The 22,984-nt window shown below is 45.2% G+C and overlaps 1 protein-coding gene across 2 annotated transcripts in view; it reads right to left on the minus strand.

Annotated features, from left to right (window-relative positions):
* Positions 1 to 1,000: 1,000 nt before the first annotated feature.
* The window catches only part of DYNC1LI2 (dynein cytoplasmic 1 light intermediate chain 2), an 843,150-nt gene continuing 821,166 nt past the window's right edge, over positions 1,001 to 22,984 (minus strand). Inside the window, exons 12-13 of one of the 2 annotated variants that reach the window (XM_069653153.1) lie at positions 6,540 to 6,668; positions 1,001 to 3,337 (exon numbers count right to left, since the gene is read on the minus strand). In XM_069653153.1, coding sequence (XP_069509254.1) covers positions 3,231 to 3,337; positions 6,540 to 6,668 — 236 coding nt within the window. In that variant the 3' untranslated portion in view covers positions 1,001 to 3,230. The remainder of the gene's footprint in view (positions 3,338 to 6,539; positions 6,669 to 22,984) is intronic. The other variant, XM_069653162.1, reaches the window with a different exon arrangement.

The following is a 22,984-nucleotide window of genomic DNA, read 5'->3' on the forward strand; positions in this document are numbered from 1 at the left end:
GCCTCAATATATCTGTTTACAAGTGTAACCAAATGTTGACTGCTAATGGATTATAAAAAAGCTCAAGTGTGAGGGCCTTCGATTTCTTTTGGTGTTTACTTTATACTGCAGTGTGGATGCTTTGTTTAGTCCCCTATTGCGCCATGAGGCCATCCAACTAATTTAGAAGACAGGGCGATAGGAGATACAATATTTTAAAAATACAACTTTTGTGTGCTTTCAGCTTTAACATAACCATCCGGGTTGGCAATGTGAAGTAAAAAAGTATGCACATGCCTCCAACATGGTGTGTGTTGAGAAGATATGCAAACATGTGAGTGCACAAGATCAACCTGCTTTCATAATGAATTAAAAAAGAATGGGAGAGAAACAGGGATAGTATAAAAGGCAACTTAAAAGCTGTAGTCGGTGTGCAGACTTTAGACCGGGAAATGTCAATCTACTCAAACTGATCTAGGTCTGAAATACTGGTCTATTCTTACAGAAAAAGCAAAATTACTATGTTTTGTTATTTATGAAAAGGAACCCAAAGAGGAACTAAAAAGAACTACAAAGGCCTACAGCATAAGCAGTCAGGGTTCTTGATTACTGAAGCCAGGATTTCAAAGATGTATCCCGTTTTTTGTCAGCACTATAAGCAAATACAACATGACTGTATTCTGCACCGGTTTGGAGCCATACAACTTGGTGGTTGTCCATACATGTGCAGTCATTACAGATTAAAAACACTAACGTTTACAGGACAACGAGCTCCTTAAAAACATGTTTTCTGTTAAACTGATGTACTGAGCAGTAGCCATTGGCTTTGTTAAATAAACAACCGTGGAGTTGAAACAGTTTTTGAAATGCCACTCTGCCATTACATTTCGAGTGCAAATTTAAGCAGCATTATGACAGCACTGTTAGGATTCACACATTTGTGTTTTAAATAAGTGGTTCAGGTACAAAATACCTGCATTTTAAAAAGTGAATCAATACTTACAAAGAGGTTACAGCATCATTATCCTGCAAATACAATTCAGTTTATTTTAAAACGCAAAGGCTTTCTGCAGTCGTTTTTTTGCCTTTGGTTCGAATGCATGAAATATTAAAAAGAAAAATAGCAACCAAACAGTAGGACAAGTTGGTTACTACAAGAGGTACTACATTTTGAAGAACTCAGAGCAAACATGAAATAAAAAAAAGGCCAATAAAATAGTTAAAAATCGTTCTTATAAAAGTATTACATCATAAACGTCATAATGAAATTGCTTCAACTGAATCAATTTCATTAAGCAAGACACGTTCTATGAAAGTACATTTTTCTACCACGTTTGTATGGAAAGTGCTCACCAGTTAAAATGATAAAACATACAACTTAAATAAATTATGAAAATTGTACGGAGGTCTTCAGTTAAGCGATTATTACCTTTGCAGCCATTTCATGTTTACCTTTTCAGACCTAAAGCATTTCAAGCGCAGTATGCAACAGATGTTTCTACAAAAGGCAGGCAACGCCATTTAATGATACTGGCATACACAAATCCAGCTCATGTTCTCATTTTCCAAAGTGCCATAGTTCAAAGGATATTTTCATTCTCTTAAGCTTGCGCTTTACGAACATTTCATCCTGCATATTTTAGGCCAACAAGATTTAGAAATTCAACATGTGTAAAAAATGTTAAAATATAAAAACAAAGACTTTCAATGTTAGATCATAAACCTGGTGCAAGAAACATGCAATCTTTTGTTGAAGGCAAGTAATTGTTTAGAATTAAAAATAATGTTCAGACATGACAGCAAGGACAACCCTCCTCCCCTCTCCCTACAAGCACATGATTTGAAACGCTATTTATAAATAGTGGCCAATGGTAAAATGAACAAGCCTTGAGATTGGTTGCAATGCTCAGTCATTAGATTTAGTACAAGAGTGGTAAGTAAACAACTTTAACTAGAATGAAGTTAATAGCATAGATTATAATTACTATTCTAAACTGGTAGTGTTTGCAACTGGGCCACAACAAAATATATATATATATGTACACAGTGCCATTTCAAAAACTGCCTAATTAACAGAATGACGGTTTGAAAGGAAGATGGATAACAGCATGGCAGCAAAATATCATGAATTTTGAGGGAGTTTTTCAAGCAAAACAAGACTGAGTGCACATATAATAGTGTAAAAATAACATTTGTGTGTCTTGACTTTGAAGTACATTCAAATACAACATGTGGTCTAAATGTTCTGGAAATTGTACATGAGCCATTGTCAAACACCGCAAGACAATTGTCTCGCTATCTTATTAGGTAACATGGCAACAAAGTAAAACACAATAAAAAAAAGTCTGGCAATTAATTATATAGCACATTTCATTATGGCTAAACAGTTTGTTGCGCATTACTTTCTGCATTTGGAGAAAAACGCATGAGTTACCATGAAGACTGAATTTAAAATTAAATAGTTGTGTCTAACTAGCATTTAAAAATAAAAACTTTTCTACAGTGCAGAATACATACAAGCACCTACTAATGACACACATACTGTGTCAGGCACTTGGATCTGAGCAGGTAGTAGATATCCCTGTGTCAGCACAGCCAAAAGAGGCATCTGCATGCTTTCTACACCTTTCATTAAATTAAAGATGTAGTTTACCACATGATTAAATCCCACGCTGAGTAATGTTAAGAGGTTTTAGGAATTTGTCTAACAGTGATTTCATAGACCCCCACAGGATCAACCACTGCTCTACCTAGAACAGTCTTCGTTTCACCTAGTCCAAACTCGTGCTTCTAATCCATTGACTGAGCCCCTTGAAGGACTGCTCAAAGCCTCAGTGTTGGGGTTTCTATCAGAGGTTAACCTAGCATATCAGATTCGCGCATCTGTGCCACAAAATACATTTGACAGAATTTTTAGTTATGGGTTGCTTTCTCAAAAGTATCTTCAATTGAATTCCACATTCCATTTTTCCTACTGTATTCCTTAAAAATGTTAAAGGCAGCACAGTCAACACCAAATCGAATAGCTCTCTAGAAACATTAGATGGTAATGTTTAGAACACAGGGTTCTCTTAAGCAAAGTTCCTGAATTTGCATTTTGGACATGCCAAATGAAGCTTAAAGTTCCATCATCTTCTCCGCCTGCCCTCAAGAAAACGGATAACTTTTTCCGCATCAGACAACTCTTGGTATGATCAGATAAATATACATAGTTATTTGGTCATTTACATATGCAGGTTTTTAAAGCACCATCAAGCTTCATTCTCAGTTGGGGACGAGTTTGCTGCTACCATGGAGTCAGGCTTGCGAGTCATTCGGTCTAGTTCTTCCTGAACATTAGTCAAAACGGGCTTCTGTCCTAAAAAGCAAGATGACATTATTAGATTTTTCTAATAAAAATACATCACTATCAACTAAGTATGTAAAGCTTCTTGGCAAATCACTGAATTTCTAACACATTCATTTAAAAAAAAAAAGTTGCTCATAGCACAACTATTTTTATTTTGGCAGCTTCTTGGGACTGGGTTCTTCAAGAGAAGGGATAAAGGGAATTTCATAGGAGTGCAGATCCAACAAACCCATATTCTGGGAGCCTGCGAGGGCATTAGTCTCATGTGTATCCAAAGGGCACGCCACGTGGGTGTGTACTAATCTAATCACAGCTACAAAAGCAAAAATAGTTTCAAAATTGCTGGAGGACAGTTGGTGGAGAAGGTCTAGGGTTTGGCGGTTTTTGGTGTGAGACGTGATGGAGATTTTAACCACAGTGGATAGAAGATGTTTATAATTGAAAGTGGGAAGAGGAATGAGTAATAGGTTATTGAGGGATGTAATATGAGAAACGGTCTTGGGGGGTGGGGGGGCTTCATATACCGACATCTCATGCCCACCATTTTGTTCAGTTGTTTTGTAACTACAAAAAGTTTGCCTTTAGGCAAATGTCATGCTGTCCCCCCACCCATTCCTGATTGAGGCAGATTACGAGGCCAGAAAGTTCCTGAAAATCAATGGAGTCTAAGTTCCTGAAAATCAATGGAGTCTGGTTGCTTAGCAGTTAGAGTGCAAGGCATTTGCCAAGAGATTACAGAGGTGTTGCTGTACCAGGCAGTTCTGAAGGGACCATTGGGAAGACCCATCTATGCAAGTTAGTTTTAAGGAGAGGGAAAATACCTGGGCCATTTCACATCTTGCAGCTTAGTCAACCGCCATGTTTTCTAGATTTTCTGGAATACCAGGGAGAGGGGGGTGGGTTGGGGGGGGTGGGGGGTCGGTCAAGTGGGGATAGTCATCCAGGTCCAAGTTCAATATTTTGGTGGCTAGTACTGCCAAAGAGGTTCCTTCCTGGAGTTTTCTGAAGCCTGGGACGGTTACTAGTCTCCTTGATGTACCGAAGTGGTGCTTGGAATGTAGTGTACAAATGTCCTTGAAGTGGCATCTGAGCCCTTGCTGTGGAAGGCTCAGTGGGTTATACAAAGGGTATTGAAATGGAATCAGTTTATCTGGGAGACAGCGAAGGGTCCGTAGTGATGGATCTCCACATCTTTTCAATCTCACCAGCAAAAACGTACTGCTACATTCTCACTCATCAGTTCAACGGGTCATCTGGGAGGCCTAACAAAAGGCTGTTGGTATAGTCCTGTTGAGTGTCCTAGTGTGATGACTGCCAACATCCTATGTTGGAATTACAGATATGGCATGTTGCACTGAAATCTTTGATGAAAGAAGCTGCTTCTGAGTACTGCACTAATTTGAGGTTCTGGAGTGAATGAGTTGTCCATGAAAAAGCTGATGTTTATGTCTTTTGTAGTAGGAAGAGAGCAGACGACCACTTGCAGCCAGTAGTTCTGCTCTAGTGCATTGTTTTGGTGTGGCAGATCAAAATGCCTGTTTTTTTGTCAGGTTAAGGTTTAGTCAGCTGACATCTAGTAGTCTAATAGAGAGAAGCTTCTGGCGAGCTCTGGTTGGAGTACTGTTGAAGCTTGGGCAAGGTTGCATAATTTGGATGTCATCTGCATAGTTATAGCAGATAACAGAGCTGCTGAGGATTTCCATAAGTAGGGTCCTGTAGATGTTGGGGAGGTGATAGACTAGAGCGCAAAGTTATCCAAATGATATGGAATGTGGGGGTTGGGGAGAGCTCTTTGAAAGGAGGCATGTACATGGTCCTGTGTGCAACAGAAGACAGTAGTGAGCTTAGAGTGGCTTGCTCTATTTCTTTTGCAGTAAAACCTTTCAGGAGAATTTAGAGAGTTTATTCCAGTTAATATCTGAAGCTGTGCCGTTTCTCATGAAAGACGTTATTGGTCTCCACATGGTCCAGTAGTTGCAGGTACATTATTTGATCTGGCCAATTTCACTGTGAAAGAAAGGTTGGCGTTAGCTTGCAGGGTTGTCTGTTTTCACTGTAGTGGTTTAGTAGAAGCTCGACGTGTACAGATTTGAAGAGGTGCGGGACAGGTTCTTGTTCTATGGAGCAGTTGAAAGTGATTGGATAAGGAAGGCAAGACATTCTTGGACGATGGCTTTGTAGAAGTCTGATGGGCAAAGGTCTTCCGATGATGCTTTTTTTGCTGGAAGTGACAAGGACAGCAAATTCATCAGGGTCACCGAACGTGTTGGTGCGGAGTGGTCTTGTATTTTGTAGTATTATAGCAGTGTTTTATTTTAGCCCAGGCGCTGTTGTAATAGGATTCATGTAGTACTGCAGGCTGATGGGTTCTTAAGTGTTTGATAAGCTTGAACATTTCCTTTTATGGCTATCATGCACATTCAATACCTTCAAAGTTCTGAGCTTTGTTGATTTATGCAACTTCCTCGATGAAAATGTAAAGTTGATGAAAGTCAACATGTCTGTCAGTTTTGCAATGCTTTTTCTGCAGATTTGTTCCACCCTTTGGTTTATTAAGATCTGCGAGGTCTCCAGCGTACCAACTCACTGTATGCTTTTTGTGAGAGCATATCTTAGTTTTCAGTGGGCTGTGCTTGTTTAGGCTTATGTTACTAAGTTGTGAAGTGTGCAAGGTCCTTTGTCTAGCTTTCTGGATTGCCACAAAATGTTTTTAACACTATCGGCAATACCTACGTTGACAGTTTGAGGTTTTTGAGCACCAGGGCTACATACCTAGGTTCATAAAACTGGTAGGAATTTCACACCATGGCAATAACTACATTCACAGCAATGGTTAGGTGTCTGCACTATTGGCTATAGCTATATTTACAGCACTGAAAATACTCATACACCATTTACTACACCCACAGTATGCTCAAAGCAACAATTTCTGCATTACTTGCTATAGCTACATTGTTCCCAGCAATGAAAATCATTATTTGTATAATCAATATCTCAAGGCAATCATATCAGCATAGGTTGACATATCTTGCTACTGGCCGATTTTAGAACTGAATCCAACTTCATTTATCTTTTTGTTTAGGAGTGGGCAATAGAGCATGCTTCAATTAGAACAGGTCCTTAAAATACAATAAACTGGAAAAACAAACAAATGTTTGGATCGTTCTAGGCAATAAAACTCAAAGCTAGATTTCTTAACTGCGTGTCTTACCAGACTTTTTGGCTGTGGTCTGCACTCCTGCTGCTACTGTTCCTGCACCAGGGCTCCCAGGAGAGCCTGTCTTTTTACTCAACAGACTGTTAAAGAAACTCGCCAACACGCCTTCGCTTGCAGCAGCATCTGCAAGTAAACACCCAGGTCAGATCATGCTTTCTGGCACAGATAGTCACCAAAAACACCAACAATCTTTGACTTCTTGGAACTTAGAAGCATTAACCTCATTTCATAGTTAGAAAGATTCCAATCCCCTCACACTGTTGAATGAGTAACACTCAGTGTAGTTTAGTTTATATTCGTACCACTCAAACAGTAATTTCTCATTGAGGGCATTAATATTAAACAATTGGAATTTACTAACCTAAAGAGGGGCACAAACTAGATTAGTTATTTAATGCTGACAAGATATTTTTGAGACCTGCTCCTGCTCTGTGGTCCGACTACAATTCACATTCCTTTCAGTTACATGTCCAAATTATTGCAATGGTCATCTTTAGACAAAGAGTAAAATGGTGATTCGACTCCATATGGAAATCCCACTTAAGACCCTTATCAACATCCCGTTGTTAAGATAAGAGCTGTGTTGTGTTGTCCATAGAGGAAGGTGTGTTTTATTAGCAGACACTTTATTCTTGCGTATAGTTGGTGGAGTTACTGGAGGCTTTGCCGCCTCTCGTCACCCCTGGGCTAGAGAACGAGTGCTGGGAACTTCTTGCACTGGCTCCAATTCAGCAGCCGCATACCATGGTGACTGCTGCCCGCACACCTGCATCATAAACCAGCCTGCTGATCGCTTTCTTGTCCCCAGAACATACTCTGACCAGCCCCAAGGAGGGATTGAGCCAGATTGGAACATGTGACCCATGCCTTACATCCCTAAAGTTTGTCAGAAACGGGAATGCCGAACTCACAGTTCCCTCCAATCTGCCCAACTCCATCCCTCTTCTAGTGGCCGATATCCATTGCTTATTGGGAGTACTTGCCTCTTTTCACTGATGCAACAGTTTATCCTGCTGCTACTCATGCTACCTGTGTAGATCTCCATCTGTTTGTTTCCTTGTATGTATGAACTTTCTCCCCCCACTCGTTTTTTCCTCTCTGGCACTTCACAGGGTTCTCTCTAATCATGCCCCTTCTGGCTATCATCTCAAAGGTCTACCTCCTCCGGAACGCGCAACTCGTTCCTTAACTCCTCGCTCACTCACTCACCATTGCTCTCACATACCCTACCACCTTTCACCGGTATCAGGTAATAATATCCATATATGTATGTTAGCAGTATATAATGTTGCTGGGAAAAGGTTGTGGCGACATTATATAATGCACCATATATATATATATATATATATATATGGACAGGGGGAGCGGTGGTTGCGTGGGTGTCTTCCATGTAACAATGTCCCCTCAGAAAACGGACTATTTTCAGCGATTTTTTTCACATGGCAATATTTTTGAGGGGACAATATTACATGGAACCCTTTTCCCTGTGCTTCCTTGGTCACACAGCAACCAGGTTTTCCACCAGCAGCAATGCCTCCACATGGGGCAGCGCATACAGATTTGTGCACCTTCCACCATTCTCCCCGTCTTCCACCGTCTTTTACCTGGCTTTCACCTCACTTCTATCAAAGGCCTCATGCCAATTCAGTCTGCTCCCTGTGCACCTCTGCCCCTCACTCCCACTCATCCCATCGGAGATATTCCCATGCACCCACCTCTCATCTCCCCTGCCGGCTAGATGCTGGTAGGCTCATCTTCTTTCCTTTTCAGGATGCACTTAAGGCGGCTTTCCCCATATCTTTCCTGATTTACCTCATCTTCACACTACACTTCCTAACCTTCAGAAACCTGGGCATCATCTGCTTCTTTGAGAGGCATCTTGCCTTCAAGCCTTTTGCCTGCTATTTACATTCCCTCTGGTCACCCCTCAACTTTCAGTGCTACTACAATTTCCTTGGCCTTCATCCTTGTTGCTGACCATCCTGCTCCAGTTTACAGTTCAAGGTAGATTTCCATGCCTCTATCTCCCTTAGACCTACCCCCCCACCCCATCACCCTTTTTGCCCAGCTTCTAATCTATTCATCACTCCATATTCTTCAGACTATACTCCACTCAGCTCTCATCCAGTTTCTCCCAACCTTTCTGCTATCGCCTAGTTCCTAGGTGGATCTGCATCTTTCCGATCTGGTTATTTACGCATCCGTACTCTACACATTTCTTTTTTTTACCTATGGCCATTATCCTTCCCATCTTGATTCTCCCATCTTTTTGCTGTCACCTAGTAACTAAGCTGATCCCCTTTCCCGTCTGATTTCTTCCACCCTTTGTGCTAACACAAAGTTCCTATGCTTACCACTGCCATACCCGTTGCTCTTCGCCCTCCTAAGGTACCAAGACTTTGTTTTCCTACCCTCTTCCTACACATAGTCCCTAAACTAATCCCCATCCTTCCCATCCAGTTTCACGCACCCTCTCTGCCAACACTAAGCTTGTACACCTACACCACCCACACATATGTGCCCAAGGTATGAAGACATTTAAGGCTTCCTACCCTCTTCAGACTGCTCCCATCCACACCCCTTCCTCAGTTTATGCAACTGACTTTCAGATGTTTTGCTACCACCCCACTATCTAGCTCTTTCATTTTAGTGTCATGATGGCTACTGTTATTCAGGAGATCTGGCAAACTGCACTACTAAATCTACAACAACGTATCTTAAAGTGCTACCCAACTATGCTCTCTCAGTAGACCATCAGAGGTATTCTCTTCTTTATGATCAGGCCACCTGGGAAACCCTCCTGGTGTCCACATTCCTTCCTTTCAGATACATACAACCAAATGAGGGTAAAAAGTGGCACATTACAACAGACTACCCACATTATGTGATACGTCACATAAATGGCACTCTAATCGTTCAGTGCACTTCTGAGAAGTGTTTGCAAAGTGTTTCTACTGCAGTTTGAAATTCTACTCTGCACAGATTTTCCGACTAGACAGACTATGCTTCTCACGGCTTACAACTGTGATCGCTGATTGATAACTTCGCATTTTGTGTCTTTTTTGCAACTACTAGGCTGCCTGGTGAGTTTGTGTTCAGAATGTGCTGTGCAGCCCCTCTTCATTCCAACTATCCTCCACTGCCCCTATGGCACTCACCATCTTCCCTATCTTCTCCAACTGTTACACTATCACCTACACCCCCCTTCTCACAAAAGAAAGAAAAGACACCCCGACCACTAACCCTAGCCTACCTATCGCAGACACCTACACACCCATATCAGTGCATCTTCCAGACAACTGATATCCTCTTTTCTGTCCCCTCTCCCAATCTTTGGACGCATCTTTACTCTCTCACCCCTTACCTCCTCACCCATTAATGTTGGCACGAAATGGAAATTCCTCTTGGCAGGCTTTGCATCATCCAGGTGTATCATTAATGTCAATCACGCTGGCACCATCTTGGTGCAGGGTCCTCAACCCAACTTCCTCCTCTTTGATTGGTGACTGCCATCCCTCATTAACTTCCTTCCCACACCTGCTACGCCTTTCATTCTCTGTCCCTGACCCCCTCTGACTGGTGTACCACACCCCTGTACCCCTCCTCAGAAAACCTTCAACGGTGGAGACCTCCTGCATCTAGCCACGCTTAATGTTCGTTCTGCCAAACACTTTGCCAACATCTGCCTCCTACTTGAAGACCTTTACCTCGATATCCTCGCTTTTCCCGAGATGTGGTTCAATGCCAGCTCAGTAACTTATTTTGACTACCTTCTTCCGGATGGCTATAAGGCCATCGCCAAGCCTCGCCCTAACCATGCTGGCGGTGGGGTAGCTCTGATCTACCCCGAGTGGGTCCCTTCTTCTCTCATACCCAAAGAGCCTCACTCTTCCTTCAAGAGCCTTGTCTGCAACTCTCCCACCTCCTCTCGGGCAATTGCCACCATCTACAGGCCACCTGGCTCCAACACCCTGTTCCTCTCGGTTAGGCAAGATTGTATGCAGTAAGCCTGTTGGACTAAACCGGTCTTGTCCTCTTGGTATTAGGTAACCCACCTATTGGTATAGGTCTGTACTACACAAGTTGGTAGAGTGACCGAGCAGACAGACAAGGGGATGTAGCATTGAAATCCATACATACAGGTATCCAAATAACACTTACACTAGTAAAATTATTTATTTAACGGTCAATTTTAAATAAGCATTCTTTGAAAAGGGCAATGTGCAACAAAAATACACTTCATAGCACATTCTCAGAATCAAGATAAGCAAGTGGATACACTTTAGAGATGCTTCACACACTTCCTACACCCTGAGGTAACCAAGTTCTAAGACGGTATTGGCATTTATAGATCACTTTTTGCACTTGGTACAATTCTGAGTTTGTGGAAAGGAAAGGTTAACGGAATAAAAAAAGGTTAACAGGTTCTCAGAGAATACAAGCACTTTTCAATCTCCCAATGAAGTCTAGATAAAACATTTCCCAGCAATACGGAGCTGAGGTACTTCTTAGATAGCACAAAGTCTTATACAAAGTTAGAGAGTTTGTAGAAAATCACTGTTGGGCCACAAGCTGTTAGGCTTGTGAAAGTCAGAGCTGAGATCAACTCTTCAAAAAACAGCTACTGCAAGCCTCAAGTGAGAATGCAAGCTACAGACAAAAGAGGTAAGTACCCCTTAGTCAGCACAGTACCTTAGGTTAGAAGACGAGGATCCAGCTGGCTTCTGTTCTGGTTGCAGGGTTGCAGATCCTGGGTTCCTGGGCCTTATTGGTGGGGACAAGAGGGAGGACGTCTGGAGGACTCCTGCACTGCAGTTTGAAGGCCGGCAGCAGCTATGGGCTCTTTTCAGTTCAGAGGCACTTCGTGGTTTCAGCTTCTGGCAAATAGCACCACTGCAGATCTAGGAAACTTGATGGGCTTCCATTACTCCAGCACTCTGGCGAGGTGACTCGAGCTTGGGTTGTCCTGCTTCGGGAGGGTCCTCCGGAGCTTCGGTCCGGCTTAAAGACGTTGCACTGGACTACAGATTTCTTGACCTCCAGCACTCGGTTTCAGCAAGGAAGTACAGTCAGTTGGGGAAGGTCCTCCAGCAAAGTTCATCTTGGGGTTAGTTGGTCCCACTAACCCAAGGGAAAAAGTTGTCCTCTCCGGAGCTTCTCTAGTCGATTCGAAAAAGCAGTTTCAGCACAGCAGCAGGGCTTCACCGGCCAGTTCAACGTCCAGGAGGATGCAGCAAGCTTCTCTTCACGATTCCTTCAGATGTTTCATCCAGTGGTCGACTGTCTTCAGTTCAGGAAGCCTTGCCTTTTATGCAGGTTTCTCCCATTCATGCACAGCCCAGCTGTCACTCACACAGCAAGGTGGCTGTCTGGGTGGCTGTCCTTCAAGGACAGCCAGCCAATCCCGACTGGGTACATTCAGGTTACCAAGGAGAGTAAGGACAGTGAGTTGGGCACCTCCCTCGCTTCCTGCCCTGCCGGACACACTGGAGTCAGAGGTGGGTTTCAGTACTGAAGCCCACCAAAGGCAAAACAAACAAAAGGGATAACCCTGATTTAACGCGCAGAGTAAAAACTCAAGGAAGACCTCACAAGCAAGAAATGGCAAAAAAAAGAAGACCAGGGCCATTTTGACACAATGGTCACCCATCGGTGCTATACTGCAGCTGAGGATTCAGCCTGCGGTAGAGAAGCAAAAGGGTAGGAAAATTAAACCACTGCCACCAGCCATTTAAAGTCGTGAGGGTAACATAAAAAACGTTACATGAGTAAGTAGGAAAAGGGGCTACTAACAACCCCCTAGCACTCCACATAAGGTGGGGTGTGCTGGACCTACATAGGAAAAAGGTAAGTAAAGTCAATTTCACTTTACTACTCTTGGGAAGAGTAGATCACCCAAGAGAAGGTATTTAAACTTTTTTTTTTAAAACAATTTTATTACATTTTCAACCAATAAAACCAATACAGACCAAATATGCAGTGCAAATATCAATAATGCAATTCCACTTTGTTCAGTACACAATTTGATCTCTACTCCCCTTATCCCACCCTCCTACGAGCCTATTTAATCCTATTCACTCTGTATCCGCACCGCATGGTGGGGTCTGTTTTCCATAGGATTCCGCCAAATCTGGCATTGTTCCAAACAGTTCCGCTATCAATGATTTCCATGCCATTAGGGTTCCCATCTCTTCTTCTCCTCCTATGTTACTCTGCCTCCGCCCACCTCTGCAACTCCTTCCACCACATCTCCACACGTGGTCTATGACGAGCCTTCCAACCCATGGCGATCCTCATTTTTGCGAGCACATATGCCAAGTCCTTCAGTTTGTTGACATGCTTCAGTTTCTGCGATCTAGGGAACACCCCCCCCCAGTAAGCAGGCCCAGGCTGACTTTATAACAATAGTGACTCCTTTGTCCGCTAGTTTCCCCGCTATTTCGCTCTAGAAGCGCTCAATCACAGGGCAGGACCAAAACATTTGTACCATGTCAGCCTGTTCTTCATCACATTTGGGACATGCTTGTCTACCGGCATTTTCAAACCTTGATATCGTCAGGGGTGTCATATACGCCCTGTGCGTAATATATAATTGTATCTGTTTCAAACTAGCATTTCTCGACACCTTTTTATGATACCACAGAGCACGCTCCCACATCCCGTCCTCCATCGAGGCTCCCACCTCAGTTTCCCAGTCTAATCTTAGTTGCGTTGGTTCCTTCCCAACCTTGAGCATCAGCATTTCATACAATCTTGAAATCTCATGCCCTCCCTCTGTTATATCATATATCGTATCTACAGTACCATCTGGCTCTTCTCCGAGTACTGTTTCATGCCAAATTTTCTTAATTTCCCGCACCAATCTATGATACGTAATATACTGACCTACGTGTAGTCCTGCTTCCTCACCCAACTGTTCAAAATTTATGATGGCTCCCTCCCGCCAGACATCTCCCATAGTTGCCAACCCCACCGATTCCCAGTGGTTTCTAATCATCATTCGTAGCTGCACATCTCCTCTGGCCAGCGCAACCAGCGGTATCTGCCTGGGAGCATGGAGCCGGGATTTCCATCATCCGGCACGCTCGGCGCCAGATCCTCCACCCAAGCATCAACATCCCAGGGCACACCTTCATTTCTGTTTCGGGCAACCAGATCACTTCTTTTAAATAAAATGGGGCACAATCTGCGCTAAACAACCTGGATTCAGGGGTCTCTTCGTCCGAGAGCCATTTAGCAATGTACTGCAACTGGCTCGCTACATAGTAGACCTCGTAGTTAGGGAGCCTTATCCCTCCTTTTTCGTAAAAATTCTGCAACTTCCATAATGCCACCCTGCGCCTGGTGCCTTGCCACAAGTAGTCCCTGCACATACTGTTTAGTCTGGTAAAAAACGTCCCAGGTATGAGGTATGGAATGTTTCCAAAATAATGCAGAAGTCTGGGCAGGACCACCATCTTAAGCATTGCACCCCATCATCCCTAGTGGCAGCTTCCCCCAAATTTTCACACTTTTTCCAATTTTTGCTATGGCTGCCTCCGTGTTGTTTCTATGTTCTTTTTCAACGGTATGGTACACATCTATCCCAAGGTACCGAAAGGTATCAACAGCCCAAGGAGCTTGCAGCACCGGCAGCTGCTCTATAGGAATTCCCATATAGCTACCTAATGGGAAAATGACAGACTTCTGAGGATTCACCGCTATGCCAGACAGACCTGCATACCTGTCCATAACCTCCAGGATGTACTGGAGATTCTCCTCCGGGTACTTCAGGTACAACAGCAAATCATCTGCATACAAGGAGATCAAGTGTCGCTCCCCTCCCACTTCAATGCCTATAGTGTCATACTGTTGTCTGAGATATATAGCCAAAGGCTCCAAAGCCAGTATGTATAACATAGGGGACCATGGGCACCCTTGTCTAGTACCTCTGCTTAGCCGCCATCTCTCTGAAATCACAGCTCCTGTCTTGACTCTGGCCAACGGCTCACTATATAGCATCTTTGCCCATCTTATGCATCAAGGCCCCATCCAATATCCTGCCAGGGCCGCCAGCAGCCATGGCCACTTGACTGAGTCGAAAGCCTTTACCGCGTCTAAAGACACTACTGTCATTTCACCCCCATTCCTGCCCGCCCATTCGACGACTCGGCGGAGCCGCCTGTGGTTATGCGTTATGTTCCTATTCGGAACATAGCCTATCTGATCCGGGTGTATGAGTTTACCTATGACTCTTCGCAGTCTGCTTGCCAAGACAGCCGTCAGTATCTTGCTGTCCTGATTCAACATTGATAGCGGTCTGTAGGAGCCACAGCTATGTCCAGGCTTATTGGGCTTAGGAAGCGGAATTATAATTGCCTCTCTAAGCGACTCTGGCAGCCGTCCCGTCTCAAACGCTTCATTTAGCATATTTAGCATTGTGGGGAGCACTTCTGCTTTATATGCTTTATAAAACTCACTTGGAAGCCCGTCCGCCCCTGGGGTCTTACTAGTAGGCAGTTGTCTCACCATTGCTTCTAGCTCCTCCAAAGTATTCGGTGCATCCAAATCTTCCCTTTCTTCAGCACTTATTTTGGGCAGACCTATGTCTTCAAGTGTTTCTTTTATTTCCTCTTGACTACCCTTCTCCACGTCCCCATATAGTTCCCTATAGTAATTAGCGAACTCCTGATTAACTCCCTCCTGGGTGTCAGCTACAGTGCCACCTTCTCTCGTTATTGTCCTAATGGTGGTTCTGGGGATTTCGCTCTTATATAACCATGCCAGAAGCCTTCCCATTTTATCTCCTCCCGCGTGCTGTCTCTATGTATTTCTTATAATTTAGCTTGCACAACCTATCCCAATGTTCTCCACATGTCTGTTGCAATTGAAGTATCAGCTCCGTATTTATTCCAGTATCATCATTCTTCCCCTGTGCTTTTTCCAGCTCCCTTTCAGCTTCATGTAAGTCAGTCAGGATTCCTCCTTGCAGGCTTTTAGACTTTGCTATGGCTACGCCTCGCAACACCACTTTAAAAGCTTCCCATAGCGTGCTCGCCGAGTCCACATTACCCGTATTCACCTCAAAGTAATTTATGATCTCCTCCCTTATGTCTTCCCTAAACACAGGATCTTTTAGCGCTTCCGCTCGGAGCCGCCATGTTGGGATCTTCGCTCTTGGGAGGGCGGTATTGCCAGCCAACAACTAAAGGCGAGTGGTCTGACGGGACTCTCGCTTTATATTCTGCCTGCACCATTTCTATCATTATGTCCGACGTGGCAAAGACATAGTCTAGCCTCGTATACAACTGTTGTGGGGCAGAATAGTGAGAGTACTGTTTTTCCTGGGGGTGCTTCGTTCTCCATACATCTGCCAGACCAAAGTCGTCTAGCAGTGTTTGCAGCACTCGTGCTGCCGGGGCAAGTTTATCCAATTTTCGATCCGATCTGTCCATCCTGGGGTTTAGTACACAGTTCAAATCTCCACCTCAGATCACTGCACTTCCCAAACACATGCCAAGGTTAGTACTCCAGGTTCTAAAATATGTTGCCGTATTCTGATTGGGTGCGTATGTATTCACTATACTTATCTCTCTGTTCTCCACCAATCCCCCCCAAGTATGACCATTCTTCCATCCGCTTCCACAGTTTCCTGCAACACCCGAAAGGGGACATGCAATGCCACCCAGATAAGGACCCCTCTAGCATAAGCAGAATATGTTGAGCCCACCACGACCCCTTTCCATTTCCTCATAACCGTTCCCAGCCTTTCTTTCGTCAAATGAGTCTCCTGTAGCAGCGCAATAACTATCTTCTGTCTGCGCAGGTATAGCATAACCTTATTTCTTTTTAAATAACTGTTTAGTCCCCCGACATTCCATGTAATTATCTTAAGGTGCCCCATGGTTTGTTATGTCTCCCATCCCCTCTCCAGCAGTGCAATCCATTTCTCGTTTCTGTTCCTGTCTATATAGGCCCGTTCCCCGGTTCAAACTTCTATCTACACACACTTCAAACACCCCTCCCTCCCTCCCAACGCCCTTCCCAAACACACCCAACTCCCCATTTCTCCCACTCCCAGCCCCATCTCTCCTCCCCAACAACCCCCTCCCCAACTGTTGCCCAGCTCCATCCCTGGATCTCAGGCACCCCCGCATCTAGCTCTTTCTGGCTCCCGCCTGTACTCGATGCTCCGCAGGGTGAGGCCACCCTAGTGGCTAACCTGCTACAACTATTACTATTATTTTTCGGGGGGGATAGGGTGCTTGCGTCCTGCCGCTCCTATTTGCTATAATCTCAACACACTTTGCTGTACAATTGGCGCATGTGCGCACGTTACTATATTCAAGTCTTTAAGTTCACCAAAGTCCATGGTATCCCCTCTAGATATCAACCTGGCCTAGTCGCATCCCTTAATCATAATCACCATCTTTATTTCTATTAGAGTACCCACTGTGCACCACATCAATCTACATGCAATGTCCCCTTCACTTATCGTATTACTCTCGAGCTTGCTCCGCATCTTGTTCCGGACAACCCTAAAGGTCTAGCCATGTCGTCGCTTCTTCAGGGGTGTGGAAAAAAACCATCTTGCTCTTATGTATCGCTTTCAATTTCGCAGGATACAGAAGCATATATTTAATTCCTGCCATGCGTAACCATCTTTTGATTGCCACATAACTATACCGCTGCCTCTGGACCAACATTGTATAATTCGGATATGCTGTGATGGTGCACAAGGCCTTTTCTATCGTTCCTCCTTTACGAAAGTATTCCAAACTCTTCTCGTGATCCTTATAGTTCAATATTTTCACGATTATTGCCTGGGGGCGGGGTGATGGGGGGGCCCGGCTTCGGTTTCCTCATAAGGGCTCTATGTGCACGCTCCACTGCAAATCCTTGCGAGAGTTTTACAGCCCCTATTTCTTGTAAGAGTAGGTTTTCAACGTAGTCTGTGGGATCTTGGCCTTCCTCCCCCTCCGGCAAGCCAACCACGCGGATGTTGTTCCTCCTTGCTCTCCCTTCCGCTTCCTCCGTACGATTTTCCAGGTTAACTACCTGCTGTTTTAATATAGGAACCTCCTTCGCGTTGTTGGCGCTGGTATCTGAGTTAGTTTTCACCACACTTTCCAGGCTACTCGTTCTCTTTGCCAATGTCCTTACGTTTTGTCGTAGCAAGGCGACGTCCATGCCTAGTGCGTCGATCTTGGCTTCCAGTGAAGTGCGTAGGTCCGCCATTGCTGTCCCCCATGAGTCTCTCAGCTCGGTGATGGCAGCTAGAATCTGATAGTTCTACGTCGCTACAGTGCTCTCTGCCGGTGCTATCGCGCCTTTAGGCGCAGCGGTCGCTGGGGATAGCTGTGTCTTGGTGAATGCTTCCATTGTAGATTGTTTGTTCTTGCTTATGGCCCCTCGCCCAGTCATCTTGCAGCTTCAGTGTGCGTTCTAGGTTGTTCGGCCTCAGCTGTATCTATCTTGTTCCTCTGATCTAATACGGCCTCAGAGTAATACCACAGGTCTGGGTCAATTGTTCAGGGGGGCTCTGTTTAAGTTTATGCTCGCTGGGTTCATTCTCGAGCGAATTATGTCCTCCCACGTTACTGCTTATATTGTTGCGACCTGGGGCGCACTATTCCTTTCTCATCTAGTTCTCGGGTCTCTTTGGGTTTTTGCGCACGCTGTGCTCAGTCACTTGTAATCTCAGCAGTTTTTAACTTTTCCAGCAGCTTGAACTCACCTCACAGATCGTGTCCTCCTGTGCTGGTTCCCACCTTGTGGCTTGCACAGAGTCATGCGCTAGTGTACAGCCTTTGTGCGTGCCTCCAGTTCTCAATACTGCGTCCTTATTTATTTTAGAAAGAGCACAATCACCACTGCCTGTGCCAACTCGGCAGCATCAACATGTCCCCCAGAGGCAGCTGTCGCCGAATGCGCACTTGCACGTTCCGGTCACTGAATACTGTTTGTGAGCCGCCGCCTGCTATTTCATGTACACTTTTTCATCCGAGCTCTGCTGCCAGTCCAGTGTACTATTTATTGGTGCCTCCCTCACTTAGGACCATATTACTAAAAGTTTGGGCGCGCGGCGCCCACCGTTTCTCAACAAAGGCCCCAAGCGGCCGCCACAGCTGATCTCCGTTGCACTCGGGGACCTCGCTCACGCTTCAGTGCACTGCAGCATCTTGCTCCCAGGCCTGCCTCGCCGTTCACCAAATGTTATTGCAGCCGGCTTCTTTAATCCCCATACGCCAGCACTCAAGCTACTACAGTTAACAGTCCCTCCAATTCACGCTATACAACGTTGTACACTCCAAATGTTCTACTGCTGTTCCGACGATCCACCGGGCACCCCAGCCAACGTAGGCTTCAGTGGCCGCTTGCAATAATGTATCTTGAGCTCTTCCTCTCCCGGGCTCACTTCACAGCGCAGCACGTCTCTTGAAGCTTTTTCCACGGGTTTGAATATGCGCCTCCGGCTATCACACGAAGCGAGTCCTCCTTTCGCAGCTGATAGCCTGACTCAGTCGTTCCGGCGATCGGGGTGTTTTCCAGACCCGATGCCTTTGTTAGCCGCCATTTTGCAGGACTTCGTGTTCCACAAAGCAAACCCTGCAGAGCTCATATCTCGGTCATCTTTTCCCAAAACAATTAGTCCTTTGCCACTGTAGTAGAGAGCAGCTTCCAACAGCTCCGCCTATGTTTCCAACAGCTTTCAGTCTGTATAAGTGCTTCTATTAGGATCGGTATCGGATCAGTAGGAGCAGCCACTCCGGAGCACGTCCTACTCCATGGCTGGCTGGCCACGCCCCACCGTATATAAACCTTAAGAGAAATCTAAAGGATTTCTGTGTGACACTGCACTGAGGGTGCTGTGTCTCACCATACAAAAATCAGATGCCTATGGAGTTTGTCAGACTCCAAAAACAAGGAATACAGAATCCAAATTAGATCAAAGCAAAACACGAGTGTGAAAAAGGTCTGTCTCACTCCAGGATAAAATTAAAAAAGTTCTAAAGTCCAGCAAAAAAGCTGGGGATTCTTAAGTTGAAGGGAATTAGCACAGAAGAAAAAGTTACTTACTTTTCGACTGGATGTTCATCCCACGCATTCCTCATCTTATGATATTCGTATCCCGCCAGCTTTGCTGTTTTGGGAAAAAAAATTCTTGTCAGAGGGCGCTGTGCACGAGGTTGTGGCGTCGATGTGCCTTGACAGGGTCCCGTACTGTGCTGACATCACGATCAGTATAAATAGCTTGTGCTGCGCCCGTTGGCTTCAATTCTGTTTTTTCGAGGAACACCCAGGCGTGCCTCATGACTGCCAGACCCTTCTTGAGAGGGAAGTGCAACGTAAACTGTACTGCGGGGTTGGATGGGAGGGGCGATGAGGAATACGCGGGAGGAACATCCAGTCAAAAGAAGGTTACAGTTGGTAAGTAACTTGTTCTTCAAATGTATTGTGTCCTCCCACGTATTCTTCATCTTATGATAGACTCCCATAGCAGTGGTCATTTTGGAGGTGGGATTGCCAATTATTTTTCTCATGGACGGAATGAAGTACCGCCTTGGAAAATAAACCTTCATTGGAAGAAGAGGCATCTAAGCAATAATGCTTGATTATGGTATGCATTGATGCCCATATTGTAGATGAACAAATATCTGCTGCAGGGACTCCCCTCTTCAGAGCCCCAGAAGTAGCCATTCCCCTAGTGGAATGGGCTCGAAGTCCATCCGGTGGGTCCATTCCCGCCAATCTGTAGCACTCAATTATAGCCAGAATGATCCAGCGGGGTATAGTCTGTTTTGTCACTGCTAATCCCAATTTATGGCCCGTATAACCTACAAAAAGTTGGTCATCCTGATGCAATTTCGACATTCTTGAAATGTAAAAACTGAGAGCCCTTTTAGGGTCCAATCTATGCTAGCTCTCCTCTTCTTTGCCCAAATGAGGAGGAGGATAGAATGTTGTTAATATGATTTTTTGTGACAAGTGGAAGTCAGAAACTACTTTTGGTAAGAAAGACGGTTTAACCTTAAGAACCACATTGTCCTTGTAAAAAGTAGTATATGGAGGTTTACATGAGAGAGCCTGTAGCTCACTAACTCTGCGGGCTGATGTGAAGGACACGACGACAGTTTTTAATGTTAGAAGCCTCAATGGACAGGAGTGCAGAGGCTCAAAAGGTATACAAGTTAGAAACTTAAGTACCAGATTTAAATCCCAAGTTGGGACATGGAAGGGGACTGGAGGGTACACATTAGTAAGCTCTTTCAGGAATTGAATTATTAATGGAATTTTGAAGTAAGAAATCTCTTCTGAGGAGCGCTTGAAAATGGACAGCACAGTTAGATGGCCATTAATTGTCCCAATCTGGAGCACCAGATTGGCTAGATGCAATAGGAAACAAAGCACCATTGGGGTGCCACATTGAAAAGGGTCCACATCCTTATCTTTGCACCAGATACTGAACTTATTCCAACGACACCGGTACAAGGATTTTGTTGCTGGCCTTCTGGCTGAAAGCAAAATCTCCATTACGTCATCCGGAAGATCCCAATCCTTGCATCTCAACCTCTCACAAACCCTTCGTGAAGGTTGAATGTCTTGACCTCTGGATGGAGAACCCGACCTTCTTCCGCAGAGAGAGAATCTTCTCTCTCAAGATGACGTATTGGAGGGCAGATGGACCGTGTACTCACGGGTACTGGAGGAAACGTGTACATAAAAGTGGGAACTTCCAATCTACCACAAACGCGTCTCCTAGAGCTCCTCTTGGAGGAAATTCCCTTGAGCAGTACTGTTCTCACTTCCGGTTGACTGCGGTCGCAAACAGATCCACTTGAGGGGTTCCCCAAAGGGCGAAGATCTCCAGAAGGACTTCCTGAGCTAGTTCCCACTTGTGGGACACTGCTCTGCCTGCTCAGAGCATCTGCCGCTGTGTTCTGCTCTCCGGCTAGGTGAACTGCCGACAGAGATTTGTTCTCGTATTGCCCACAACCAGAGCAGCATTGCCACTCTGCACAGTGGTAGTGATCCTACGCCTCCTCTCTTGTAGAGGTAGTACATGGCCACCGTGTTGTCCGTCATTATCAGGACATTCTTTCCCTGTACAGAGGGCAGGAAGGCCTTCAGCGCTAGTCTGATTGCCCTCATTGCCAAAAGGTTGATTTGTAGAGACCAACGACCGCTCTTTGTCAGATCGTTGGTGTGGGCTCCCCACCCCGTAAGTGAGGCATCCGTCACTACTGTTATCTCCGGCCATGGTTGCCAAAAAGATTCTCCCTTGAGGATATTGTTGTTGCAAGCCCACCATAGTAGATCCTGAGCAACTGTGCTCTGGACTTGCAGAAGATCCAACATACTCCCCGAGAATCGGGACCACTGAGTTCTGAGGGCCCATTGAAGAGATCTCATCCTCAGTCGAGCCTCTGGCACCAGAAAAAAGCAGGATGCCATGAGGCCGAGCAACCTCAGAAAATTGAAGGCCGGTAGATGTTGGGCATTCTGGAACTTTGTTACCATCTGCAGAATGTGGAGCGCTCTCACCTCGGGAGGAGAGGCTTTGCCCGAGGAAGTATCCAATACTGCTCCGATAAACTGGAGCTTCTGGGATGGTATGAGAGACTCCTTGAAATTGAGGGAGAAGCCCAGATTGTGAATGAAGTGACAGGTGATGGACAGATATTCCTGAGCTTGTTTGGGAGAACACGCTCTGATCAACCAATCGTCCCGGTAAGGGTAGACGTGAATTCCTCCTCTCCCGAGACTCGCTGCCACAACTGCCATCTGTTCGGTGAAAATCCTCGCGGCGGAGGTCAGCCCGAATGGCAGAACTCGAAACGGATAGTGAGAACCGCCAACCGCGAACCTCAGGTATTTTCTGTGCTCGGGATGGATTGGCACATGAAAGTAAGCATCCTGAAGGTCCCATGGTAACAACCAGTCTTGGAGTTGGAGAGCCTGAAAGATCTGAGAAAGGGTTACCATCTTGAACTTGTCCTTCCTGAGGAACTTGTTCAAGTTTCTTAAGTCCAAGATAGGTCTCAATCCTACGTCCTTCTTTGGGATGAGAAAGTAAGGGGAGTAGCAACCCTAGGTTCTCTCCGCTACAGGTACATGTTCTATTGCACCTTTCTCTAGCAGGGTTAAAATTTCCTGCAACAGGAGCGGATCTGCAATTTTGACAGAGTTGGTTCCCAGTGGATTGTCCCGAGGCCTTTTTAGGAAGGGAAGGCAGTAACTTTGAGCTACTGACTCCAGTGCCCAAGCATCTGAAGTAATGCCCCGCCATTCTTTCAGATCCTGAGAGATTCTGTCTCCCACCAGGGTTTTGTGTGATAAGTCCTCAGAGTGACTTGGAGGCTGCTGCAGGAGTGGCTGAGGGAAAAGATGCCGTTCCTGAGGCTGGTTTTGCACTTTTTCCTCGTCCACCACGAGCAACATTTCTTTTGTCCCTTTGT

Source organism: Ambystoma mexicanum, chromosome 1p, assembly GCF_040938575.1.
Source record: "Ambystoma mexicanum isolate Mex_15411 chromosome 1p, UKY_AmexF1_1, whole genome shotgun sequence".
Classification (NCBI taxonomy): Eukaryota; Metazoa; Chordata; class Amphibia; order Caudata; family Ambystomatidae; genus Ambystoma; species Ambystoma mexicanum.